Below are 26,300 nucleotides of genomic sequence, written 5' to 3'. Positions count from 1 at the left end.
TTACTGTATCTATGCTTTCTATTGAGTAGAATTTGATCTCCTGCTGCAACGTTCTTCTGATTTTGCCTCTGCTTCCCAAGGTGTATGGATTTTTTTTTAAAATTAGAATTGCAAATTATTTTTTATGTATCAACCCAATTATGTAATTATGTAATCACCCATTGTTTCTTTACATCTCAGCATGGAGCAAGCACGCCTTTACTGCACAGGGAGAACAAAACTTCAGACAAGCTCCTGTGACACATCTACCCATTCACTCATTAATCTTCAAACGTACTGTACCACAAGCCCCAAAGTAGCTTACAGTGGGGCTAGTGCTGTTTGGTGAAGTACTGCCACCTTCACTGACATAAACGCAAGCCTGCAGTGGTTACTACAGGAGTTAATGTTTCACCTAGTGAGCTCTGACCAATTAATAGAGCTCTACTCTCATCAGTGCTCTACCATCTGAGCGCCACCGCTTGGGGAATTGTATTCTCATTCGACTAGTAACAGGATCAAGGCTAGAAGTCACACAATGTCTGGTTCATAGATTCAGCTTACACATGTAAATCTTGATAACTAGCATTTTTCCACTGCCCAAATCACTTTACCAGTCTAGGCCTTTTCTCTTTAGTGTTCAGATACTTTTCCAAGTTTCGGCACTGCATTAAAACAGGTATTCCCTTCAATATATACAGTGCAAACGGTTTGACTAAGATGCCATCAAGACCCCCAGTTACTACATCACTTTTATCCAAGAATAGAAACAGAATGGAAGAACGGATGTACAGAGGCTGCATTTACACACAGTTCTTGTGTGTTGCAGTATATAATAAAAAAGGATACTTCTATCATAATCATTCAAAATTTCAAAGTTCACACCAACACAATGACTGGAATATTTCTTTGCAGAAAACTTGGATCAGTGACCTTATCTGTAATCTGGGGAGTCTGGCCAAAACAATGATACTTTGATTAAGGTCAAGGTTAAGCATTTCTAATTCACAGACAGCTGCAGCTGCACTAGGTTTTTAATTGTGTGGCAGCTGTGAATAGACTACAAACTGACAAACAAAATGCCTCACTTAGATATACAGTGTATCTTGCAAAACTTAAGTCTTCCCAAGGTGTTTATTAAGATCATAAAGGCAATAAGCGCATAATTAAACATTGGGCATTATCACCAATATAATTGACCAGTTGTGACAGCTGAGTCTCAAGCCAAATGGTTTGGGACTTTTAATTAAAGCCAAGGTCAAATGGTATCAATGCAATGTCCACTAAACCAGCATAATGAACACACTCAAGTTCCAAGGCTTGAGTTACTCTTGAAAAGTAACTCACGATGCCTAGCTGGGAGTCTGGCAGTGACCATATGAGACTGAAGATGAACAGCATTCAGTACTGGTACAAGACAATGAAATATGATACCATACGTCTAAGAAAGCCATAGAAGCCGGTATAATGATTCTGTGGTGGTGGGTGATGTAAGCCTCCTGACCTTGAGAAGAATTTTAAGATGGCAAGTTTTATACCAGACAGGGAGGAAGAGTTTATACCATACAAGTTCAAACAAACATGTTGACAACCAGGGGAACTTCTGGTTTAGATTTGTTTTAAACAGAATCTCCAAGGATCAGAGAAATGTCTTCTTGTTATTTCCAAATGTATTTGTTTCCAAAACCTTTTTCCCCATTATTATGTCTCACGTTCAAAATAGTTAAGTTTAGCATTCGACATTGTATAACTGTGAGTTCCCATTTCAGGACGCCACTGGGGACCTGTCCCTATGAAATATTCAGACACAAAATGTAATAAAATGTGAAAAGCAGATCCCTGGCTTGTGCAGGATCAAACACATTTAAGTTACAGAAAACACAGGAACCCCCCTCCCTTGAAGCTCTAAAAACACAGAGAAAATCCTCACTGCAGGTCATGGCAACTAAGATGTTACTCTGATATATACCCATTCACTATGGAAGGGAATTAACCATTTTTACTAGTGATGTGGCTGCTACTACCCATCATGTCCATTTGACCATTGTCTACTAATCAGTCCCCAGCTCACCATCACTGTGACACAAAGACACACCTTACACTCAGGAGTAGTCACCTGGCTACTCTAGCTGTCTGTACTTTTTCACTAATTAACACCCATGTGAAAACCCAATATTCCAATCATTCAAGCGAAAGTAGACCATCAGTGAATACTGTTTACATTTTTTTTTTGCTGCAGCATTGTTGGTGCTAGCGGCAATCCAATTGTCATTGCCTCCCACAAGTCCACCTAGCCGGGGCTCTGCATCACAATCCCATTTTTCACAGCAGCAGTAATAATAATTTTCAACACTTCCTCTTAAAAGTAAAAAGCTTTGCCAAAGCTTTGTACAGCACATACAAAAGCGCACACTGTATCGATGAAAATGTAATAAAAAATTACAGAAATGCAATGCAACAAAGCAAGCACATGAAATAAAACAATCATAAAATCCCAATGGAACAGATTTTCAGATTTGATCTAAAAATACTAAACGAGGCTGCGTTCTTGATGTCTTTTGGAAAGGGGTTCCAGAGCTCTGGGCTACAGCCACAAAAGCCCTGGTCATCCACAGAGTATATACAGTATGAATAGAGCGTACACACACAGCAGTGTAGTAAACCAGACTCAGCTGAGCTAAGGCCACACAGAAGAGAGTAAACACGTGAACAAATTGGACAGATGCCATCTATACTTTGTAAAGATTTTAAAATTCAAAAGGTGATTTAAAAAACATGAGTGATGTGATCACTTACTGTACATGTGACAATCAGGATCTGAGCTGTCAAATTCTGAAAAGAGCGTAACCTCTTAAACACAGTTTTTGAGACCCCCACAAGTAAGGTATTAAAATAATTTAATCCTTAATCCTTGAAAATGTATGTATGATCAGTTTTTCCACCATAAATGCTGACAGCATTGAATGCAGCCTGGGTAAATATCTAAATCAGGAAAAAAGTATATTTATAATATTCAGCAGAAGAGATTCAGAAGTCAATTCTGGATCAGAAATCGCCCCTGTAATGAAAAGCACAGTCCCATCAACTGACAAGGTTATAGCACTGATTTTATGTGACAGATGGGAGGAACCTTATAACTTGACCTCAGACGTAATTACAATGCAAAACAAATTCTGTCAGCGAAACTTTGATATCAGAAATCTAAAAGTACTGAATGAGCTATGTCAGTATTAGTTTACAACGCTTGATTCCATATTCATCTACTGAGTATTTTCTCACATATATGAAAATGGTGGGTAATACAGCACTTTTTTTCCAGTGAAAAGTTTGCACTTGCTCTTGAGGTTAGGAAGGGCAGTAACCGAGCTCATGGAAACTTGCAATGGCTGAAAATAGTTGGTGTAATAAGAGCTCATTACAGAACAAATCAGATTGGTAAGGTTCATAAGATCATAATCAGGTGTTCCCAGATACTTGAATCTAAGTATAATTAATTTAGACTGCTGGTTTATGATAAAGATGTTATTCTTCCTTTGTTGTTCACTAAACACAAACTGATTTCTTTCCACACAATACTGCTCTAGTTGTGAGTAAGCAGTAGTCTCCTAAAGTCTGTGAATAATTAAAGTGTGTACTTTATTATTAATTATAAATATTCAATATTTTGAAGTATGCACCTCTTTGCAGAAAGTAAGCAGGAATAATGTGATTGACTTTTCTTTCCTTCTGGTCTTCTCATATTCCTTCCATAACCTATGCGGGATCTACCGAAGTTTTCAAAATTGAACTTTCAATCCTCAGAAAAGCAGATGCCTGCTAGTAAAAACAATGGCTTTACATCCCTTTCATTGCTTTACTTTGTAACAGTAACACAGTGTATAATAATATGCCAGTAATAGGAACATTCCAGTTTTTGAAAGGTTTCTGTAAGTTTCCTGACCCAAGGTGTGTCTCAGAAGCCAATGTTCTTCTTCCAGGAAAGATGCGTCTCTACTCTTCTATAGTCTATTATAAAACATCTTGAAATTTCAAACTTTCAAAGCCATACATTACAGTACTGTAATTTTGGAAAAGCTAAGGTGATCAAACTATTACCAGATAAGCAAACCTGATTTAAATTCCTGCATATGAATAATAAGCAAAGGGGCTTAAGTGAATGTTATCATGTCTGAGCATTTTGTCTCATTAATCATGCACCTCGATTTGATTTAAATGTTGTATCTGCATAAATGTATCCATATATCCATTTCCTATAATAACCCTTACTGATTGTAAGGTAGGAGATGTACCTGTAGATCTAAAACGTAAGAATCTATATAAAAATGCACTGGAAGTTGCACGATGGAAACATTACATTACATAAACGTGGTTGCTTATCTCTTGAAAACAACAGAAACATAACTGATTACAGAATGATTATTATTAGATTTTTCTATGCTGAAGTGCTAAAGACCTGATTAGTGTAAACTCTTCCCTGTTACTAAAGCAAGAATAAATAAACACTTTGAAAAGATACCTTGTACCCTACTTCATATGTTACATTATCTACACAAAGTGTCTGTGTGGAGTGTATACAATACCTATATAAAGAGAAAGGACGTTCTCTTTTTAGAATGTAATAAAAGCTGTTTTTTTTTGGTTCTCCACAGCAGTAGCATAAAGTGGTTGAGTGATTTAACTGCCCTCCCGGATTGCTCCCTGCAGCCTGTTTTTGCCTTTGCTCTCAAAATTTCCTTCATCATTCATGTCTGATGTAGGAACCAGGAATACATTAGTGATGTCTGCACATGTTGGGTTTCAGGGGACATTAATGATTGATGGTTTCACTGCTGTCTTTTAAACTGGCTTAGCTTTCTGATCTCATCCAGGCAGATCTGATCCATTGGTAAGAGTCAGAAGGCAAGCGGCTGGTACAGGGCAGAATCTTACAAGTATGCAATTTGTGAATTAGTCTTTAAAAGCTATGAATTCTATTATTATGCATCACTTTGCCGACAAGAGTAAAATTAGAATTCTCGCCACTGGACAAAATTAGGTACTGTACTCCACATTCCACTGAAATGAAAAAAAAAATGGAAGGTACTGTAAGAAATGCAACTGTTAAAAGCTGTTGCTGCTTCACTACTGAAGTTGCACAGCGGGCTGAGCTGGAGTATACCATGTCTGGAAACCTTTTGATGTACTTAGATTTTTTCTGACAGTTTCATGAAGAAGCTGGGAGAAATACAAAGCCAAAGCTGGCTTCTGCACATCGGGACTCGTGTGATACTGTATGACTTAAGTAACCCAGTATGGCTCTTATGAATTAAATAACACAGTCTACACAGCCCCTTTTGATGTGGGCAGATGAAACCGGTCACTCAGAATTGTCAAAACCGCACACATGTACTGGACATCATAAATCCAATTCTGTCAGCTACAAATTAATCAAGACAGGTTGGCATGGCACCTCACGCGTGTTAAAAAGGCTCATTGAGTTTAAATGCCGAAATATAAGCACTAATACGTTAGAAGGGAGTGGAACGGACACACAACTTTATGATTGATTTATATGATTTTCAATGCTGTCTATGCAAACGCTCTTTTCTGAAACTGCGCTGAGGTTGATGGGGAGAGGAAGTGTGGAAGAGTCTTTCTCCCCCTCCATAAATGGAAAGAGCCAGTTGGTGTTCCTTTCATCTTTGAATTCCTTTTTTTTTCTTCACGGCATCTTATGGAATTTAGAACTAAATACCTGCCACAGCACTTTACTTATTTACCTAAAAGTAAAGTCTGGTATTCAACAGCTCTTTATTCCGAGGCTCTTGTTTCATAATCATATCATCCTCTGTGAGCTTTCCTTGACCCACTACTGTCCCTGAGAATCTCGAAGCCATGGTGGTCTACCACGCCTCTGAAGATTTATGATCAAGGTAAGTGAAAATCAATGGTCTGAAAGCAATAAATAATTTAAGTATTTTTAGCAATGATATTCTGGTGTTTGGCATCTTTTTTTCCCCTCCACCTTTAGCGACGGATCGTTGTAGAGGTCAGGCTAGCAGTTAACCCAGTTACTCTAAAGAATGCTGGAATAAAAAGTAATTTGAGAATGGATATTTTCAGAGCTGTATGCATGTACAAAAGTAAAATTTTTGCACTCATCATCAATTGACAACACTAAGAAACAGAAATGTGATTTACAAGGAAGTTAGTGTTGAGAGTGTCTAGTCAATTTGTTTGGGAGAGGAAACAAATGCTAATTTCACACAAGGTTTTTGAGGATCTTGAGATTTCCCTCTTGCAGCTTTGTTTACATTTTTATTATACTGTGCTTGAAAATATTTGAAATGTATTTAAAATGAGTACTGCAAACTGAACATGGTCTCAGAGCCCATGTGATGATTTACCAGGATTTGTAGGGACATTGAATCGGCTGTGGAGAAAGACATGATTTAACTCAATACAGAATCAAGTCTGAAAGAGAAAACATGCCTTTTGGGCTTCGATTTTCATTTACTTGTATCAAATCTCCACACTCTAATGGTGTGAAGCATTTATGTTCACAACCTTCTATCTAATTTTCTTCTTGAAGAAAGATTAGCAGCAAGTCTGCAGAATGTTAAATAGGCATTAAGATTATTATGAAGGAGGAACAGCAAACTCCCATTTACTGTTAGTATAGGTACTGTACATCTGGAAGAAAGCTGTTACGAGTTTTAGTGGACGTTATCAGACACTGTATTTAACACATTTTTTAACTATTTCAGAAACTGATGAAAAAATATTACTCCCATGAAAAGCTTTGGACTTGGAAATAATGTCAATGATATGGCTTTGAAACGATCAGAAGATTGAATGGGAGATGGACAACAACCTGGATGCTACGATAATAAGCTATCATTAATGCCATTTAATATAGTATTGTTTATTTACATTCATCTTTGTTATACAACTACTGTACAATTTGATATTTTGAACAGCACTGTAACAATAAAAGCCAAGACTGAACATTGTGCGATTGTTTTATTTTAATTGAAAAGACCAATCAACCTGTACGTACAGTACAAGTACTGATAACTGGTTTAGCTACCTAAATTACTAGCTAATGTAATTAGAGCTCAATTCGAAGAAAACGTAGAAAAACAAGGGCAAGGTGACATGTAAAATCATGTTTAACGCTGAGGTTCATGTTCACTTAGACTTGCCTGTTCAGTTGTGAAGAGCTCCCTGCATCAGCATATGTTCTTAGCCACAGAAGTATTTTTTTTAACTTTACAATCAAACAATTTAATTAACCTAAATCTAACCCCCTAATCCTGCTGAATCATTATTTGAGAGCAATACACAAAGCTACTCTACTTGGCTAAACTATCAACCATATCCTGGGTGTTGACATCTTTTACCAATAGTGTCCATGATGTGCTGCTGACCATCAACTGTATGTTAAACACATTTGCATGAAAATAATGTTGAATAACTCATGTGAATGGTGTGAATTCATTTTTTTTCAGCAACTACTTCATCCTTCACAGTGCCATTTAACAACAAAGACAGATTTGGATTTGGGAGACATAATGTCTCCATCATTGATAGTGACATCCAATCCAAATTGCTTTAATGGCAATCTTTTTATGTAAGAGTGGTGGCAAGGACAGCTTTTATTTCATTTGATCTCTTTACTGTTTGAATTTTTTAAATCGCTACAGCTTATCCTCCTTGTAGCAGACAACGTCTATCATGTTATCATTTTAGCAACCAGCTTTGGGCTTTCCTGGAATCATATCATTTTTATTAGATTTGACATTTTAAAAAAGTTACCACAGTGCATACAAAATGTTAAAAAGATCATCTTAGCATTTAATTTTTTTATTTTTATTTATGGTATTGTTTACTATTTACCAGTACTATAATTTAATTTCAGTTATTTTAAAATATCAAAAAAAAGAAGCTTCATGGGCAGGTTTAAATTATCTCTACAGTAAATGCAAAATGAACAAACAAATACCAAAAAAACTTGTCTGTCTTGTGTTCATGTAGACATTTAACAATTTGAGAATTTGAGAAGCTATTTAATTTTAATTATATTTTCTGGTATGTAATGTTTTGATACTTTTTTGTTTTTAATTGGGAAAACAACATCAAAAAATCATGCAAAAGTCTTGCACTCTAGCAATCCACAGTCGAAATAGAATTCATGAATACTCTGAAAAAAGAACATTTTTTTTCTGTGCATTTTTTCACATATCCTCCATTAGTCATTTCCCCAGATTGTTAATAGCCTACTGCTCCAAGAGATTTACAGTATTGTACAAAGCAGATAGCTGGAAGCACGTCTTTTACAACTACTAAAATAAGCATATTGTAAGGAGAATCGTTAATGTACAATGTCTCTTTCCTCTGAAGTGTAGTTGCAGTAAAGGATGCACAAATGACCATTAAAATAATGGGAAAAGGCCGTCAAAATAATAGGAACACACAAGCAAGAAACATTTTGTTGTCCTCCAGTGAAAGCTGATTTTTTTTTGGTTAAAAGAAAGTACAAAACCATAGAATAAGGACAACGGAATGTGTATTAAATTATATTTTCCCTCTGGGGCAGACATAACCTCCCATTAAAATCTCTATTTTTGTCCACTTCATAGATTGAATTTCAACCTATGTTGCTTCACTGGCCCCATTAGACTGACTGAAGAGGAGTTCATCCAGCTCTCCATCACAGGCCTTCAGGCTACTGAACTCTTTTATATGTTGGTCCAAAACTGAAGAATTTGAGTTCATTGCACACTACTGCTTAACAAACACCTTCAATGTGCCTGTAAAGGTTATTTGAACTGAGCACTGCAGATGCATCCGTGGCTTCATTTCACACGAGAGGATTTGACTGCTTCAAATAGCCACGTTGTTATGTCCCTTAGCTCAGCATGTTCAAGACAAAAAATGTTCGAGTTTCACAGTCCTTGTCCAAGATTTCCACCCTGTTCGTCTCGTGTTATTTCCCTCTAAATCCTTTGATTTTTAAACTTTTTCAATTGAACTAGTCAATCGTACATTATAGGAGAGGGTTTGGAATGATCACTGATCCTGTATTAGTGTCCTGTGCACTAAGATTTCCTATAGTATAAGATGATTAAACGTTAAAGTGACATTCCCTCCTGTGTACAGTATATGCAACACAATGGATTGCAATTAAATGACGATAATGGATTATAAAGCTACTGTACATGAAAGCTATTGTATTTTAAAAACAAGTAGGAATAGAGGTCTGTTTACTACAGTCCTCAGAAATAATACACATACTGTAAGAGATTATTTCTGTAAATGAGGCCTCAGTGCTGAAAACGTTTAAATTCAAGCAGGATTTTAAATTTAGGGTTCAGTAATTTTAATTAAGAGCTCAGCTGGAACAAAACACAGAAGACACAGAACTCCTCGAGGACCAGGATTGGGGAAACAACTCTATTCCCTTTGCACAGCCACTCGATCCTGGGATTTCTTCTGTGTTCCAGGAAATAAACAATATGGCATGCATCACCTCCAATCTATCAACATCTTTATTAAACAATTGTCATCTACTGTTTTTTTTTTGCTAGATATCAGGATTTGTTACGCAGTAAAAATGCAAATCAACGCATGCTTTAATCCAGATCACTTCCTTCATCCCATGTTCCTTGTGCTTCTTATTTGCAGCACATCTCCCACTGGCATAGAAACATTTACTTTTATTTGTATCAATTTAACAAACTACTGGGCAGCATTTGGCAGACAGGGTTTACATTCAGATACTGTAGGTTGGTATAGAGAATTACAGAACAGCCTAACTTGTCAATGGATGCTTCCCATATTGCGTGCTGTTCATTCGACTGCCACTCATATAGTGAAATAGGCTTTTTAAAATGACTTTAAACAAGGCACACTTGAGCTAGCCCCTATTAATAAAAGGTCACCTTGTCCTTGTTTATTTTCTGCACAATAATCTGTAATGCTACATTATTAAAATGAAAAACTGTCAAACAGATGGATGACCAAATTCAGTGGCAGCTAACTCAATGCTTCAAGGTGTTAAATATTTTATTGCTTGTGTACTGTTGGTAAAATGAAAATCAAAGATTTTATTTCAGAGAGCCTATTTAACTAGCCAGAGAACCTGCTTATTTTTCTCTTTTTGAAGAATGTTTTAATATTCATTTTTCTCAATAATTTAGCATTTAGAGTATCAGATGTCACCAGCTGTGATCTACTGGTGTCAACAGGTGGCAACTAATGGCAGACGACCCAATAAAGAAATATCACTTGAATATACAAATCACAGCAGGATGTTCTTAGCTTTCAGATTTACATGCAGACATAGATAGGGCCTTTCTATATCACAGAAGTAAGCTTTCCTTCTCTTTCCCTTTAACAGCTACCCCCCCACCTCACAATTCCAGTCTATGTTTTAATGAAAGGCACCTCGGGTAGTGTAGCTCCCTCACTGTCACCTCTCTCCTTAAGGAAGAGACTCAAAATTACTTGGCAACCAGAAAAACAGCTCTTGGAATGACTTCCTCATTACAACATACCTTCAGATAGTAACAGCCTCAGCAGAATGAATTGCAAAAAAGCCCATTTATTTTATGGATTTGGAAAGCTTAAAATGTCTCAGACCTAGAGACACAGAAACAACTATAAGTTGTTACACTTGGGGTGTTGGAAATGTTGATTTGTCACGTCTTATACAAACACTTGCAAAACACACTGCAAACAAAAATGTGTCTTTATATGAGCTGCCCAAGACAGGGATGTGGTGTTTAATAACACAGGCCTGCCAGTCTCCCTGTTCATCTATCCTGTATTGATTTCTGATTTCAAGAAGGCAGGCAACTGCTGTCTGGTAAAACTCATTCCGCAGGCTCTGACTTTTTTCAATTTTTCCGAATCAACACAATGGTCTTTTCAACAGGAGCTGCCAGCATAAAAGAAATGGTCAATGTCACAGAACCACTTAACTTTCCTGTGAAGAATAAAGTCAATAGATCCCTTTCAGCCCCGCTCATTTAATTTGGCTTTTGCAAAGATAAATCATATGCGTTAAGAGTTAAATGTTACTCGGGGTTTGCAAAAATTCTCATTACTTTTTAAAATATGGCAAAGAAAGGCATTTCATAATGTGCCATTATTCATCTAATTCACCAAAAGAAATATAAAAGAAAGCACTAAAATCTGCAATACCCCACAGGATACTAAAAAAAGAAAACATAATGTAAATAAGAGCACTTACTCTGTTTAATCTTAACTGTACTTTGCAGAGCTGTAACTATTGTATTTATAATTTGAATTGCAACTATTGCTTGTTCACACCACATACAGTATGACATCTGATATTTAATTGGTATGTATAAATAACCAAAACTTAAAGTTGCGTGATGAGTAGGCAGTTTAAATCTACCTCTTTTTCAGACATCTTTCTAAATAACCACTTCAAGCCACAATTTCTGTAACATAGCTGAGAAAAAAGACGGGAAAAATGGAATTTCAATTTACACAGATAGCCCTTTAAATTAAAATTTGTCATATACAGTACACTGCTGTATATGTAACTAATGTCATTTTTATGTAACTTAAAAGTTCAACATTGTCATATGGAGCTCAAGGACATCCGACAGCAAGGAGCAGCTGCAGGACATATTAAACTTTATCAAAGTCAGTTCAGAAGTACAGAAATACATGGTTTTCAGGTCACTCAAAATCCTTCAGACTGTCACACTCAGTAGTATTTATATTTAATAATGCAAGTTTGTTACCCCAGAATCAAACAATAAGCACAACGGATCAAATCTGGATAGTTCTAATTTCACTGCTATACCTTAAATTCAAATATGTATATTTTGCATCTTTGTCCAGTAATGCTTCTTAATTTAATGTCCTCCACTTTGGCTTTATCCTTTCAAAGAACATCTCTAAGTTCTCAATTCCTTTGTCTGGAAAACAACATGACTGACTTCCCTTTTTACGGTTTAGAAAAATGTGATCTACAGTACAGTACAATATTGCTGTTCAGAAATTAGAAATAATAAAACTGGTCTTTGAAAGGTGGGAGCTGCTTTTCCAACTTGGCAGTAATTCCCTGAGAAGCACGATCTGCATTTGATCCCAAATGACCATGGCAACAATTTATTTATTATTAGCAAAGTTGCCAAATTTAATGCTATAGCCAAGGAGCTGGAAGGCTTTAGAGAAATGTTGCAGGTTCCACAGGATGGAATGCAAATAGTGTAATACATTTTGCATGTTTTCCCCAAAGACTTTATGATAGATAAATTACCCTTTCATCTGCAGAGTTCAAACACTGGAAGCTTGACAAAATGTTTCCCTCTTAAAGAATGGATCATGAATAGTCAATAAATCACTCCGTTCTGTTCATGGGAATAACACACGTGTTTCTTTCTGTTGTCCTGTAGTGCCCCCGAAGATTGTAAACATTTCCAGTGACATCACAGTGAATGAAGGTAGCACCATCACTCTCATGTGTCTTGCAATTGGAAGGCCGGAGCCAACAGTCATGTGGAAACATCTTTCAATGAGAGGTAGGACATGTGTGTCTTTTCTCTGGTCTTTAACAGAGGTGAAAAAAATACAGATCATTTAAGAGATGGCTAAAAATGTTACAGGTGTTCAGGATACACTGCTCAGGTGATTGTTTAGACAGGGCTTCCTAGAAAGAAGTGTTGGGGAGCTTTGGAAGTCTTTTTGGGTTACTATATACTGTATAGTAATAATGCTAATTCTTAAATATCATTGTCATAATTATGGTTTATACATGGTCGTAACATGTGTTGGTTTGTTAAAATAATTTGTCATGTTTTTTTATGGAAACCTACAGTATACTGTGATTCAACGGAGGGAAAAAAAGTTCAACATAATATCTTTGCAATTAAGGAGGTGTTTTTTAACGTCAGATTGTTGAAATTAAGACTTTAAGTGACAAAGGTTGTAGCTTGATGACTGGCCTCAAAGACCTTAAAGAAAAACTGGAGATATGGTACAGTATATTTCAGATACTGGAGCTTATGAACAGTATCTAAATTGAGGTTCAAGCACCAGATTTTGATTTGTAAATACCTGAGCATCAGTTATATCCAATGTCCAGCACAGCTATGGTTTATACTCAGAGCTTACTAATAAACTCTCTGCAAGCCAATTTGAACTGATATTCAGCTTCAGTATGAGTCATTCCCTGCTGGAAAAGAGGTCCTTTATTATTAGCATGGTCTTTAAATGTGAGTTTACATGCTCACATAGGTAGGAATGCTAGGGAGTCATTCAACTAATTCTACATTTGCCCTTTTCATTTGTTATAGAAATAAATGTTTTAACAACCCATAATAAACCAGCAATTTTTGTTGTCTTTACTGTATCATTGTTTCAGTATAGAAAACCAGTGTTGTTTTTTTAATGTAGAACAAGCATAATATAATTAAAAACAGAAATCCATGAATATGTAAAGGAACGTTTTAATGTACTTTCAAGACTAAATATAAAAACAAAACAAAGCAGGGCAAATTATAAAGGAGTAATAATAAGTTTCAGTATAAAGATCTTATGTGTTTGCTTATGAAGCTGCAGTCTGTTTCTGTAACATACTGTACCTATTGTGAAGCAGGTGCAAATAATGAGTTGCTATGCTCATCAAAGGCACTTGGAATGGGACAGATATAATTCGGTGGTCACAATTACAAGCATGATACGGTATGTGGACATTGCCCCAGCACCACAAACCTTTCACTTGAAGCAAAGGATGGAAATCACAAATATTTAGTGGTAGAAGCACTTCTGAGAAAACAAACAATAGGTGGGCTCTAGCTGGGTTTTCATTGTCTGTTAAATACTGCTGGCCTTAGAGTGAGTGTGTTATCTCGCTTGACATTTATGCGTGAGCTTTAATGAAAAGCACTAACACAGAGGAGGCAGCTTTGAGTCTCACAAAAACCTCTCTCAGCTACTGTTATGCATTATGACTCTTTCTACTGTGACATTTTCTAAATATCTCTTCACTTTCCACCTGGACTAACAATGTTTTAAACAAAGGCAAACAATATCCATGTCAAAGCAAACATATCGTTGTCAAAGGCAGGTGTTTAAGATGAATTATTTTAAGGTAGAGCTGGATCACATATTACATCATTTGTTCAGTTAATTACAGGAGTTTTTCTTTATATGTGCACGGCTGATTATGACATGACATTTAATTATATCCTTTATTCTTCATTACCAAAAACTTTCAGGTTTTCCTTGGTTAAAGTAAAATAACACTGTGACTTCAAATAGACTGTGACATCTTGACAATTAATCACCATGTAGTGTCAGTGGGTAATGAGTCCGTAATATCAGGCCGCCAGAAAAGAGCAGTTATTAATGCAAGCCTTCTCATAGAAGAGGCCTGGCCGTGTGATGATGTAATGTGACAGGACACAGCCAAAACTGTGCATGGTATGAAATAAATTACAGTTCAAGACATTAATCTTGACATTTTCCATTTCAGGTGTACAGTAAGAGATGAAACATTTTCAATTTGTAAGAATCGTTTATGCTGGGAATCTACACTTATTTAATTTGTGCATGCAATCAATTTTAGTTTGAGCTTGATTAAATACAATCTCATATCTTTTTGTACAATCATGAATCTCTTTTTCCATTATCCTTCGGTTTGAGGTGAATCTTTAAGTCCTCAATGACCATTTGGTCTCAATACCCATCTTATCAAAGTTTATTTAAAGATACATGTTAAACTAAAGCCTGACAGAATGTATGCATTCATAGGAATAAGGAAATGATTGCCTACATACAGTGCTCCAGATTTATCCAAATCTCTGATGAAACAGCTAAACAAAATCAAACAACATATACAGTACCATGATTGAATAACTCATCTCACTTACAAAATTGAATGTTATAAAGTAATCACAATACAGTAGCATCATATGGGGCAAAGCCATATGTGTCAAATAACTGAATTCCAGAAAACAAAAGGGTCACATTTTGTCCAATCCCAAGGATTCCTTTCAATAAAAAAAACTATAATATGGAAAACAAATGTAGAGTCACATTCTGCTCTATGGGAGTGCAATAAAAACAGTAGGTGCCCCCAGAGGTTTCCTGTCTCCCACGGGGAATACAAAGAAAAGACGTTCAGCAGCAGCAGCATGGATCAACATGGCTGAGGTCAGAGAGCTCTCTGACGACTGCGTGCAAACGGACATTGACTTCCATGTGGTGGCAGATGGGTATAAAAAAACCCCCACAGAACCCTGAATGTTCCACCATCCACCGTCCATTATTAAGACGTTTAAGGCTGCTGGAATAGCCGTCACCCTGCTAGGAAGAAGAAGTGCATCATGTCACCTCAGGCTGTGAAATAAGTGGTGTGGGCATAAATCAAAAGGCAGCAGCTGGAGATCTCCAACACATTTCACGATATGGAGTGTCAAAAACTGCTATGCAAAGTCGCCTGCATGAATGTGGTATTTGTAACCGGATTCTGAGGAAGAATCTTCTTCTGAGGGGGAATCGCAGAAACGGGAATCTCTAACCCACCTGACATCTGAACGGCAACTGAAATTATGCCTTTTGATCACATGAAATGAAAATCATCTGTGTGGTTTTTTGGGGGGGTTGGGGGTGTAAAGTACATGGAGCTCACGTGGAGAAAACACCATTTTGGGGTTGATTTGCATTTATGGGAATTGGTAGACATGAACTCCAACGTGTAGCTGGACATTTCAGCCAGATGCTGGGTTCTTTCTGCCAAGAAAAGTAAGCCTGGCTAAAAATGGGTGTTCCAGCAGAGTAGTGATCTAATGCACACATCCATATCGGAAAAGGAGTGGTTAGCTACACACAAAATAGATGTTTTTGATGGGCCATTTCAACCGCCAGTCCTCAATCCACTTGCACTGGGTGTGTTTCACTCAAGGTGGTGGATCACTAATGGAAAGCCAAGGGTCTGAATGACAGTGAGCAAGCTTCACAGCACACTTCATTAGGAGGCATCTAGTTACTGTATTCCCTGCCAGAGGAGGATTTATAAAACCCTAACTACAGGGGTGTAAATAAATGAGTCTCACATGTTTTCTGGACTTAAACATGACAAATACTGTATCACTTTGCTCTGGGCAGCACTAAGATTACTATATTTTATACTGTAAGATTTCAACTTTTGCTTGATGTTTATTCTGCCTGTTTCATCAGAAGTATGAATACATTTGGAGGGCACTGCACAGGGAACTCCACCACTCTTCCTCTTATCAAAGAAAATATATTTTAATTTGCAAATTCACGCTGGCTGATATTTAGCGAAAGTACAGTAATTGTACTTAACAAAAACAATAAATGATTTATTATGCAGGATGCGGGAAAAACACTAAAAAATTACCTGACCTGGAAAATGAAATTAATAATTAGCCGAGGTACCATGAGAAACTGACGAGTAAATTCTTAAATTCTTAAGGTATTTGTCAGTTCAAAAATTAAATATTAAATTTCATGTTAATATTTGATGACAATGGTATACATGCATAGTAGTCATTTGAGATCATTTGTGTTTATAAATACGATATTAAAGTAGTTTAAATCGTACTGTAGATTTACACTAGTTTAGATAACATTACAATGCTTTGAATACAAAAGGACAATTACCCATTGTACTGTGAGTGGCACACTTCTGCACTGCAGGCACCTAGTTAAAAGGATCCTTCACTTCTTAGGCTTTGGAAGAGAACACAAGAGTTTTCAACACAGGTAATCACTCTGTGGTTTGTGTCTATGGTTTCATGCCAGTTATAAACTGCTGCTATTTGCTTCCCCCCTCTAAAAAAGGCAGCAAATTCCCTTCAATAAGTCTGAGGCCAATTTCAGCGAATTCAACCATCATAATAATGTGCCGGACAATCTTGCAGCACTTTGTTCGGGGCAGACAATGGGAAAGCTTAGGGTGGCAGTTCAAGTGATGAGCTGCAATCAGACTATTTAGAGACATGTACTGTATGGCATGAGGTGTTTGCTGAGATATTTGTGTCAGCAAGAACAAAGCTGCTTCATAGCATTTGTGGTCAATCAATTAAATCAATACTAAATCAATGAATTTAATCAATACTAAATGAGACAAAAGCACACTGTCCAAAATAATACTACAAAACAGCACTACCCCCCCAAAAAAAAATAAAAATAAAAGATTAATAAGATTCAAATATTCCTTTAAGAGGAAAAGTATGAACCTTTCACTGGAATGCAGAAGCATTCTTATTTCACAAAGGCTCTTGAGGTACTGTAGAGCAGTTTTTTTAGGACAAATGGACACAAATTAGATTTCTAATTAAGACAGATGAAAATGATAATGTTGTAATGTTAAATGAATTTGGAGATTTCTAGGGGGTTTTATACTGTATATATACTATATACTGTATACTACTGCAACTTCACATGATCATGCATGAATTTTCAAGACATGGGTGGGATAAGCAGCAAAAAGGAAGGAATCCCCCCCACACCAACTCTGTTGTTGAGAAAATGTCTGACTGCACATTATGATGCTGGTCTGTTTTAATTTTCAAAACATCAGCATCACAGAAATAACTGCATGACTAATGTACTTAAATAATTAAACCCTGTAAAATCCTAGGGAATCTGTCAAGTGATATAGGGAATAGGATCCTCAGATCACAGGATAAAAGATTATGACATTGTCTAGTTTTATCCTTGCTTTCTTTATAAATTATAACTATTGGCCCTGTTTTCTCTGTATCTGGCCCAAGTTTTCAACAGCTTCTGCAAAGTTCAACACAGTGGGGAGCTGGGGTTCCAGCAATGTTTTAATTATATTATGTAAATTAAGTCTAGAAGTCGGCTTCTACTCCAATTTGCTCTTTTTCCCTATTTATTTAAGTGCAGGAAAAAATAATGAGAATCGGAACTAATTGACTAATTAAACACAAGTTGTAAAAATGGAAAGATCCCCACTTCAGTGTTTCCCCTCCAGGATATTGTTACAAAAAAGGAAAAAAAATGTTTCTTAATATTTTTTAATCAGTTGTTTTAAGGCTTTTCACCCCAGAATATTGTAATAAAGTGAAATACAGTAAAATTATCAAGTAAAACAATAAAGTAAACATGATTGCTAAAATCCAAATTGCCATACAACTAATTGGAAAAACTATAAGAAGAAATACCTCTTAGAATTCTTATGGTGAAAACCTGTCATATGACTTTAATATCTTTGCCATGCGAGTAAAAGTTTTATATAACATGTATATTTACAATATTTTTATAATTACTTTTACTTCAGAATCTTTGCCAATGACCTTTTAAATATGCTAAATTATAGCTCTCCCCTGAGCACATCAAGCTGTAGTTTTCTGTGTTCCTCAATATGGACCTATACAGGTTACAATATTGTTTTCAGCTGTTCCCAGATTTGCATTTGTTGTGAAAATGTTAATGTCTTCTTGAGAAAGATCATTGATCTTTCACACCTTTGAGATTTTCCTTGAAAGCTATTTGTACTCCTTCAGAAATGATGCGTCTTCTACAGTACCTCATAAAATCTTCAAGGGTTGCCATATCATACATTTTTTTCACACTTTGTACCACAACACCTTTCCGTAATATATAACCTACAGCTATCACATATCCTTATATGTATACTATACATATAGTTGATGCTGTGTGTACAATGCCTTGTGAAATCTTTGCCCCCCTCTCCTAATGTCTCATTTTATTGAATGCAAATGATGCATTCACATTTTCTAAAGTTAATTTTTTAGAATCAGAACTTGAAAGCCCCCACCATTCTTAATTAATTTAAATGTCAGCAAAAACTATGAAGAAAAAAATAAAAGATGTCTTACTTGCATCAGTATCCAGCCCACTTTGCTATAAGACAAATTATATGATAAATGATCGTGCAAAGCAAGTCTTCGAGCAAAACCTGTTGTAGTTTTCTTTTGCAATAATTTGGAAAGGAATTAGATATAATCAGATGTGCAAAATAACATCCCATCTTGTATACAGTAAGTTGTTGAAAAAAATGTCTGTTTTTTAGATGTGTATTACAGTATTTTTGTAAATGGATCAAATGTTCTACACTTTCAATCATTATTTGCAAAAATGTAGCTCATGCTGCATTTAAAAAATGGTAATTTAGTATCACAATGTATTAAAAAGTACCACTAGTATTTTAAGGTGGATATTTGCTACGCAACAAGAACTCTATTTGTGAATTCTTCCAAGTGTAATGCATACTCATTTATTTTCATGTAGATATACTTTTATGAATATATACAGTATATATACAGTATGGTATATAAATATAATAAGCTGTATATGAGAATCTTAAAAGAGAGGTGCTTGTATAATAATTAACCTTGTTTAAATGCTCTACTGTGTAGCTTTCTTTCTGAGCAATGTCATTGGGATATTCATGATTTTTGGTCTGGTTTTCTAGGTCTTTTTGTCTGAAATGCAGCTGCTATATTGCTTTAACAAGACTGAAATAACTGCACCTATCTTTAGAAAATAGAAAACAAGATTGTAACGCTCGGGCGGTGTTGATATCGTTCATGGAAAGTTTTAAAAGGATTAAGATGATCGATTAACAATAAGAAAAATACCCATCAGCCTTGACTAGAAATGATATGAGAATTACTGGAAGGTGTGTTAGAAGGAATCTAGAGTTTATTCATGCCTACTGTATAAGAAGGTTTATATTAACATATCGCTTGAGGAATAAATAAATCTAGTTGTGTAAAAAAAGCTTTCTACCTTAAAAGTTTTAAGAACTATACATTTTTCAGATGTTTTTTTTTCTTTTACACTATTTATTACATACTGTACTTTTGATATCAGTAATATATAGTCAAGAACAGGAAAAGGCACAGAGTTACAGTTTCACAGTTGAGGTCAAATGATATTAATTAAACCCAATGGAACCCAATGTTTCACCTTCATGCTAATTGGCTGTATTAAAAATGGAATGCAGATGATCAGGGCAGCAGGATAACAAAGCAAGTCCCACAGAAAATTATATCTAAGACCGCAAGCCAATCAAATAGTTCTTTATAACAGGATAGATGTCCCTGATATTTCAGCAGTGACCTCTGCTTTTACCCATCTTGCTGTGAGAACAATGCTGAAGAGAATGCACTGTACCCATGTGGCTACAGCTCAATTTATGCATGTGCTGTTGTATGGATGGGCAATGGAAAAATTAATACAGAAATCTCCAGATTTCAGATACATAAACATGATCTGATTTCCTAATATCAGGCACTCTGAAGTTAAGATTTTCTTTTATCCATTTCAAGAGGGTGAACAACCTGATTGTATATGGCTATATTTGCACAGGTAATGGAGACAAGTACATTATCTTTAGCTCTTTCAATCTCTTACAGACGTCTTTGTTAGGATTGATAACAGCGTGAATGCTATGTAAAGTCTTATAATTAGAAAATCACACAGGATTAACAATTTTGTCCCCTTGTTTTGAACTAGTTACATGAAAGTGCCTCTTTTTCTTGCCCAGGAAATCTTTAAATACATAGTGGACCTCTAAGACTTTAGATCCCATGCCAAGTCATGAGCAAGTATCTGAAATTGTTGCAAAAAAAGGTCAGCCAGTGAATAGAAACGCAGCAGTAATTAAAAATGAACATTATAAAAGCTTATTTTTTTACTCAAGTTTAAAAGCAATCGCTACAACATACTGGTAGTTGCAAAGAAGAGGTACTGTACATTTCATTTGCACAACAACTGAAGCTCTTTTCCCAGTACTTGCGAAACTCTTGTCTTGAAAGAAATAATAAGCTGCAATGAGCTGAGAATGACTTGGGAATGCCAAGTACATCTTCTTTTAATACGAAGGAGGAAAGGCATGTACCATAGACCCTCATGCTTCTGCACCAAAACTGTAAATGCTGGAAAACAGACCTAGCCGCTACAAATACCTATTTCATTTCTATCACTCAACCTTCTAGGTAGACAGGTTTCAGGTAAGGCTTTAGTTTTCCTCTTTTACACAGCCACCTGAAGTAAATCAGCTGGAGAGTGATGTTTTAAACTCTGAGCAGACAAAATAACACTGATACCTCAATTAAAGACTCACATATGCTCTTCTGAAAACAGCCACAATTCGTACCATTTATTTAATGTGTGCCGAAAGCTTACATTTATTGCATCTTTCCATCCAAAAAGGCAATAACTTTGGCACATCTAAAGAACTACATCTAAAAAAATTCCTTTTATAGTGTACTCTACCACCACCTTTTCATCTCTATACCATTCCATTCGACACAAATGCTTTGTGTAACAATGAGTCTTCTAATTCAAAGTGTCTAGATCAAAGAGAGAATAGAGTTCACTGAGGAATTAAAGAAATATATGCAATGTCTAATTCAGTGTCACATCTGTGGCATCGTTCTGAACGTCTCTGAACATTTCTCCAGAAGGAATACCTGCAGGTGGCTTCTGTAATGATTTCCCTTCTCTTTTTTTCCCCACTTCACAATAAGACAGCCATTCACCTTAATTGAGTTTCTGGTTACTTCCTGCTGCACTTAACTTTCAACACAGATTGTATATCTTTTTCCCTAGTTCTCCCACTGATTGCATGCTGAAAACCTATCTGGCCAAGCTAACTGTTTTGTACCACTGGTGTTTTGAACATTCTTTTAATAAGATGAAGTCATTCAGATTTCGAAAGCCTGAACTTCAGAACAAAATCTCATGAACATGTTTGACAGACCCTACCCTTCTTAGACAGGAAAAGCTCATGATGAGAGTTGAAATAGACTACTGGTGGCCTCATTGCAGACCTTGGAGGGTTCATTTCAAGGCTTACAGCAGCCTCTTCTTGACTGTTAATAAAAGCTAGCACCTTTTTAAACTATACCTAATAAACCCTAATATTTCTACCAATCACCAGAAATCTAATAATTAAATAACTGACACCTGGTGAGGCTATTTACAGAAATTAGAAGCACTTAAAACAGCCTCTGATTGTCAGTCTGCTGTAATTGCAGTCCCTTGTTAGGCTGGCCTGTCCCAGTGTTACATGAGTATCAGCATCCTGCAGTAGCTCTGGCTAGGTCTAGCACAAAACTATATTTGTAATATTCATGCAGACTTGCTACTTCATGTGACTTAAAAGCGTTCTAGCGCTTTCAGCCTAGATTGTGGAATGATCTTCCCAAGGACATAAGGGATGGTGACACTGTTAGGACATTTATAACTCAAAAAAACATTTAAAGTTCTTTTTTTATTATTTAGCTTGTCTTTATGTGTATATTTTTATAATTGACTCTTTTAAACCCATGAAGCATTTTGAAATGCAATTGCATGAAAGCTACGTAACGAACAGGTTATGATTATTCAGGTAAGAGAAAAAGGGTTTTATCAAGTAACTACACAAACAAAAAATGACCCAAATATACTGTTTCCCAACAGTCTGACGTACAGTACATGTACTGTCTATACATTAAAAGTTATTTCTTTATATTGTACATCAAGTGTCTTTTTCTTACTCTCACTTGAGTAACATTCATACAAGCACTATTTTAGATTTTAGGTTAAAAATATGCCTTCATTGTTAAGTACATAATTCTTAGAATAGTATAGTTACAGTTACTCCTTACTCTCAACTGTCCACTTACTGCTTGTTTCTTGGTTGGGATGATCAGTTCACAATAAAATGTAGGTGCCAGAAAGAAATGGGTTCAAACACGTTTTGACTTATGAAAGATGTCCAGCAAAGTCAAACCCATATTTCCATGTAATTCTTTAACTGGGGACAGGTGTGAATGTATTGCCAAGTGAGCTCTAAGGTGGTGATCATAAATCATGGAGAACTCAGCTAATTAAACTTGAACTTTGATCATTAATAATAAAAATATAGGGAGATCTGCTGTCTGCATCGGTTTGCTTTGGTGGGGGGTGCTGGACAGAAGCATTATTTCTTTTGACATGATTAGTTCACTTGAGGTTTCTGCTTGGCAAACATTAAAGATGCTTTAAATAGGAGTCTAAGCGAAGGCCCAACATGTCAGTACTTAAAGTGGTTCTTCCCTGCAACTTGCTACTGCCATCTGATGTTATTGCTTTGAGTGAAGCTCAAAAAGAATCTTTAATAGTAGCCAATTTATCAATGCATGTCTCTTCTAATCCATAACTGCAATGATGCTGCAGCCTTTGGTTTTATATCCCCGTTATGTAATGAGAAAACAATTGGATTATGCTGGTAACACATACAGTCTTGGGCAATCAAGTATGTCACAATGATGGTTAAATGTAAATGTCAGAAAAATATAATGAATAGTTTTTTATGTATTCATGTTGGCAGCTGAATTCTATTAACTCAAGCAACATAATGTAGTATGTACTGTATATATTAAATTTAATCGTTTGCATTATCTGACTTAAAATGAAACAGTGGATTAATGATAAAAAGATCCATGCCAAATTAAATACCTTTTCTTCATTAGTGGCAATCTGTAAGCAAGTGCAACTGTGATCATTTAAAAATAATAGTTTCTGCCATGTAGGAGAAAAACAATCAAATGTGCAGCAACTTCTGCACAATTTTCTTGTCTTTAAAAATTAAATTACTCTCTTTAAAGAAGAATCAATCTTGATGGTTTTATCAAGTTATCCTTTCTTAATGCAATTCACACATCACATTAAGAAGTATGAACACATTATGCTAGCTGGAATTTTCAATTCTTAATGAAAATATTATTACATTACTATGTTACAGATCAATAATTGATATTATACAACTAAAAAACATTACATCTGGTAGTCAAAGAGTCAACAAATTGCACAGTACATTTAACATTTCTTTAAAAAAATATTCTCCATGGTGATTGAATGGCAAAGATTTGCAATCGGAAGCTTGAAGCATAAAAAATATTTGCCCTGTAAAGACCAATTTTTTCAGCCTTGGGTAAAAAGAGAATACCCTGTTTTCTATGCAGTAGTGTCACTTCCAAGCTTGAAATTCTAAGGTCACACAAAACAGACCGAGAGCCTTATTTCCAATTTATGCAGATGCTACATGCAGCATTAAATCTGTACTGAAGTCCTTGAGAAAAATCTACTGTCTTGTGTGTGCTCTTTGCATCTTTGCCAAGTTAAAGATGTGTCCTATAATCTAGTGACACCTCCTGTTTGCAGAACAGAAGAGGATGAGTAAGAATATTAATGTCACTAAACATGATACCTCCACCTACTGAACAAAAATCCCTAGGGTGTACATAATGACAGATCCTGTTTTATCCACTGGGGGTAGGTTTACTAGGAGTTTCCTTAATCCAGTAATGTGTACATATTGTAATTCACCATTGGGTACCTTCCAAGTGCTGTGAGAATACGATTATACACTGTGGCGCTCCATCTGGTCTGTGGTCCAAAAATACAGTATTTCTTTGTTCATGTTTCCAATGACAGCCTAAAACAGAAGCCTATAGCTGCTTGCAGGAATACCAAGAATACAGTATGATTTAATTTGATTATATGAGCCTTACTTTGTCCTACTGTACCTGCATTCCATTTCTTAATTGGTCCTTGCTACTTTAGATGGCATATCAATTATGTCGAAGCAGCAGAAACTAAAAACAAAAGATTTTAATCTCCAGGTGTATTCATAGCGTTCTATTAATAAATAAACATCCTTTGGAAGTACAACTGAAGCTTTAGGAACTACTGTATCAGACTGGAGATTCTGTTTCACTGTATCACCATGAGAGCAAGTTGAAAACGTCACCAATTAAAGGAAAACTACTGTACTTCCTGTGGATGTATATCTACTGGGAAGGTAGAAATTTAAAATTTACCATTTAATAAGAAACTATTACTATTAAATAATGATTTCAGAACATTTTAAAGCTCTATGCTGCAGCAGTAGTACTTCACTCAGCCTTGCATTTTGGTGCAATGCCTGAGAATATGGAATCAGAACTGAGAATATATTATTAGTTACCAGACCTGGAACCATGTGCAAGTAAATGTACTCAATTGCAAGTACAAGAATGCCAATGAAAGGTGAGTACAAGCACAGTTATGAGTACTGTTATAATCAATGTACTCAAGCAGAACTACAAGTACATTCAACAGCACTCAAGTACAGATTAAGAACTTTTCTTTCTTTCAGTGGCAAACCGGAGATGATCCCTGAACAACCATATAAGCCATATAAAATGAACAAGTTATACTTTGTGAACACTTTTCTTATCTTTATTACAAATTACAAATAACTTAAAGACATTTTGCCTTTGTTTGCCTTTGTATAAATTGACATGATACTGTACATATATGCAGACACTGACACCCATTATTTCAACATTATTCTGCACTGGAAATTTAGTGCGCTAAACTTTCTTGACTAAATATGCAGTATGCAGTACACAATACTCTCATATCACAAAACCTATATCCCCTTGTGTCTGATAAACGCCAGTGTCTCCCAAGCAGTGTCCTTCATAGAATTCAGGGCAGAACTATTTTCTAAGAACTCTGAAGAGCCTTTTCGGCAAAGCTGAGGAGGCTAGTGCACTGCTATTTAGAGCCAAGAGCTGAGAAGCACCAGCGGCAATGATGTTGCACCTTGAAGTTACACAGTAGGTTCCTGTGGTTTTTGATACAAAGATGTGAGAGGTATTCTACCAACTTAGTGAGCACAGCAGATGTTGATGCATTAGCTGGATAAATGGGCTTATTGGTGAAACCAAAGAGGTTATCCACTTACTGTACTCACTGATGTTTTGCTGATAGTGCCTGCAAATTCTTCCACAGGCTCAGTAAAATGTTAGGCTTGGCCCATCGCTGTTCATCTTAAAAGTGGAAAGTTTTTAGAACAGAAGCTCAAAGACGACCTGCTCCGAGACAGTAAATTAATTATTTCTTGATGAAATTTCTATATCATGAAGACTACAGTCTTACTTGGCAGATTAACAACAGGTATCCAAAAGAACTCAGGAGGTATTTGGAGTGGTATTATACAGTACATTGCTCATGCAGTATATGAATATTGTGTGCTTGACATACAGTACTGTAACTAGAAAAACTTCAATACTCGATTACATGAGTACATCAGGTCTAGAAATGCTCAATACATTTTCTTCATAACTATCATTCTAACCAGTGCTGTAAACACCAATGTCCAATTGGTCCAACGAATGGACAGAAGGACAATGACCAACAGAAGCGATATGTCAAACAAAACTATTACATATCTTCATCTACATTGTAAATTAATTTTAAAACTCCAGTTCAATGAAACAGTAGTGATAAGTATTGGTTATGATTCTGGATCGTAGGACACT

The 26,300-nt window shown here is 35.9% G+C and overlaps 1 protein-coding gene and 1 long non-coding RNA gene across 5 annotated transcripts in view; one reads left to right on the top strand and one right to left on the bottom strand.

Moving 5' to 3' along the window:
* The window catches only part of opcml (opioid binding protein/cell adhesion molecule-like), a 583,482-nt gene that overhangs the window by 491,834 nt on the left and 65,348 nt on the right, over window positions 1-26,300 (top strand). For all 3 annotated transcript variants that reach the window (XM_088619435.1, XM_088619434.1, XM_088619436.1), the window contains one exon: window positions 12,396-12,521. In XM_088619435.1, coding sequence (XP_088475561.1) covers window positions 12,396-12,521 — 126 coding nt within the window. The remainder of the gene's footprint in view (window positions 1-12,395; window positions 12,522-26,300) is intronic.
* Window positions 1-26,300, bottom strand: part of LOC148641027 (uncharacterized) — a 595,511-nt gene that overhangs the window by 526,911 nt on the left and 42,300 nt on the right. The gene's annotated exons all lie outside the window — the stretch shown is intronic.

This window comes from Lepisosteus platostomus, chromosome 25 (assembly GCF_059453375.1).
Source record: "Lepisosteus platostomus isolate fLepPlt1 chromosome 25, fLepPlt1.hap1, whole genome shotgun sequence".
Taxonomy (NCBI): Eukaryota; Metazoa; Chordata; class Actinopteri; order Semionotiformes; family Lepisosteidae; genus Lepisosteus; species Lepisosteus platostomus.
Note: the sequence above shows the minus strand (reverse complement) of the source record. Positions and strands in the feature narration are given on the sequence as shown.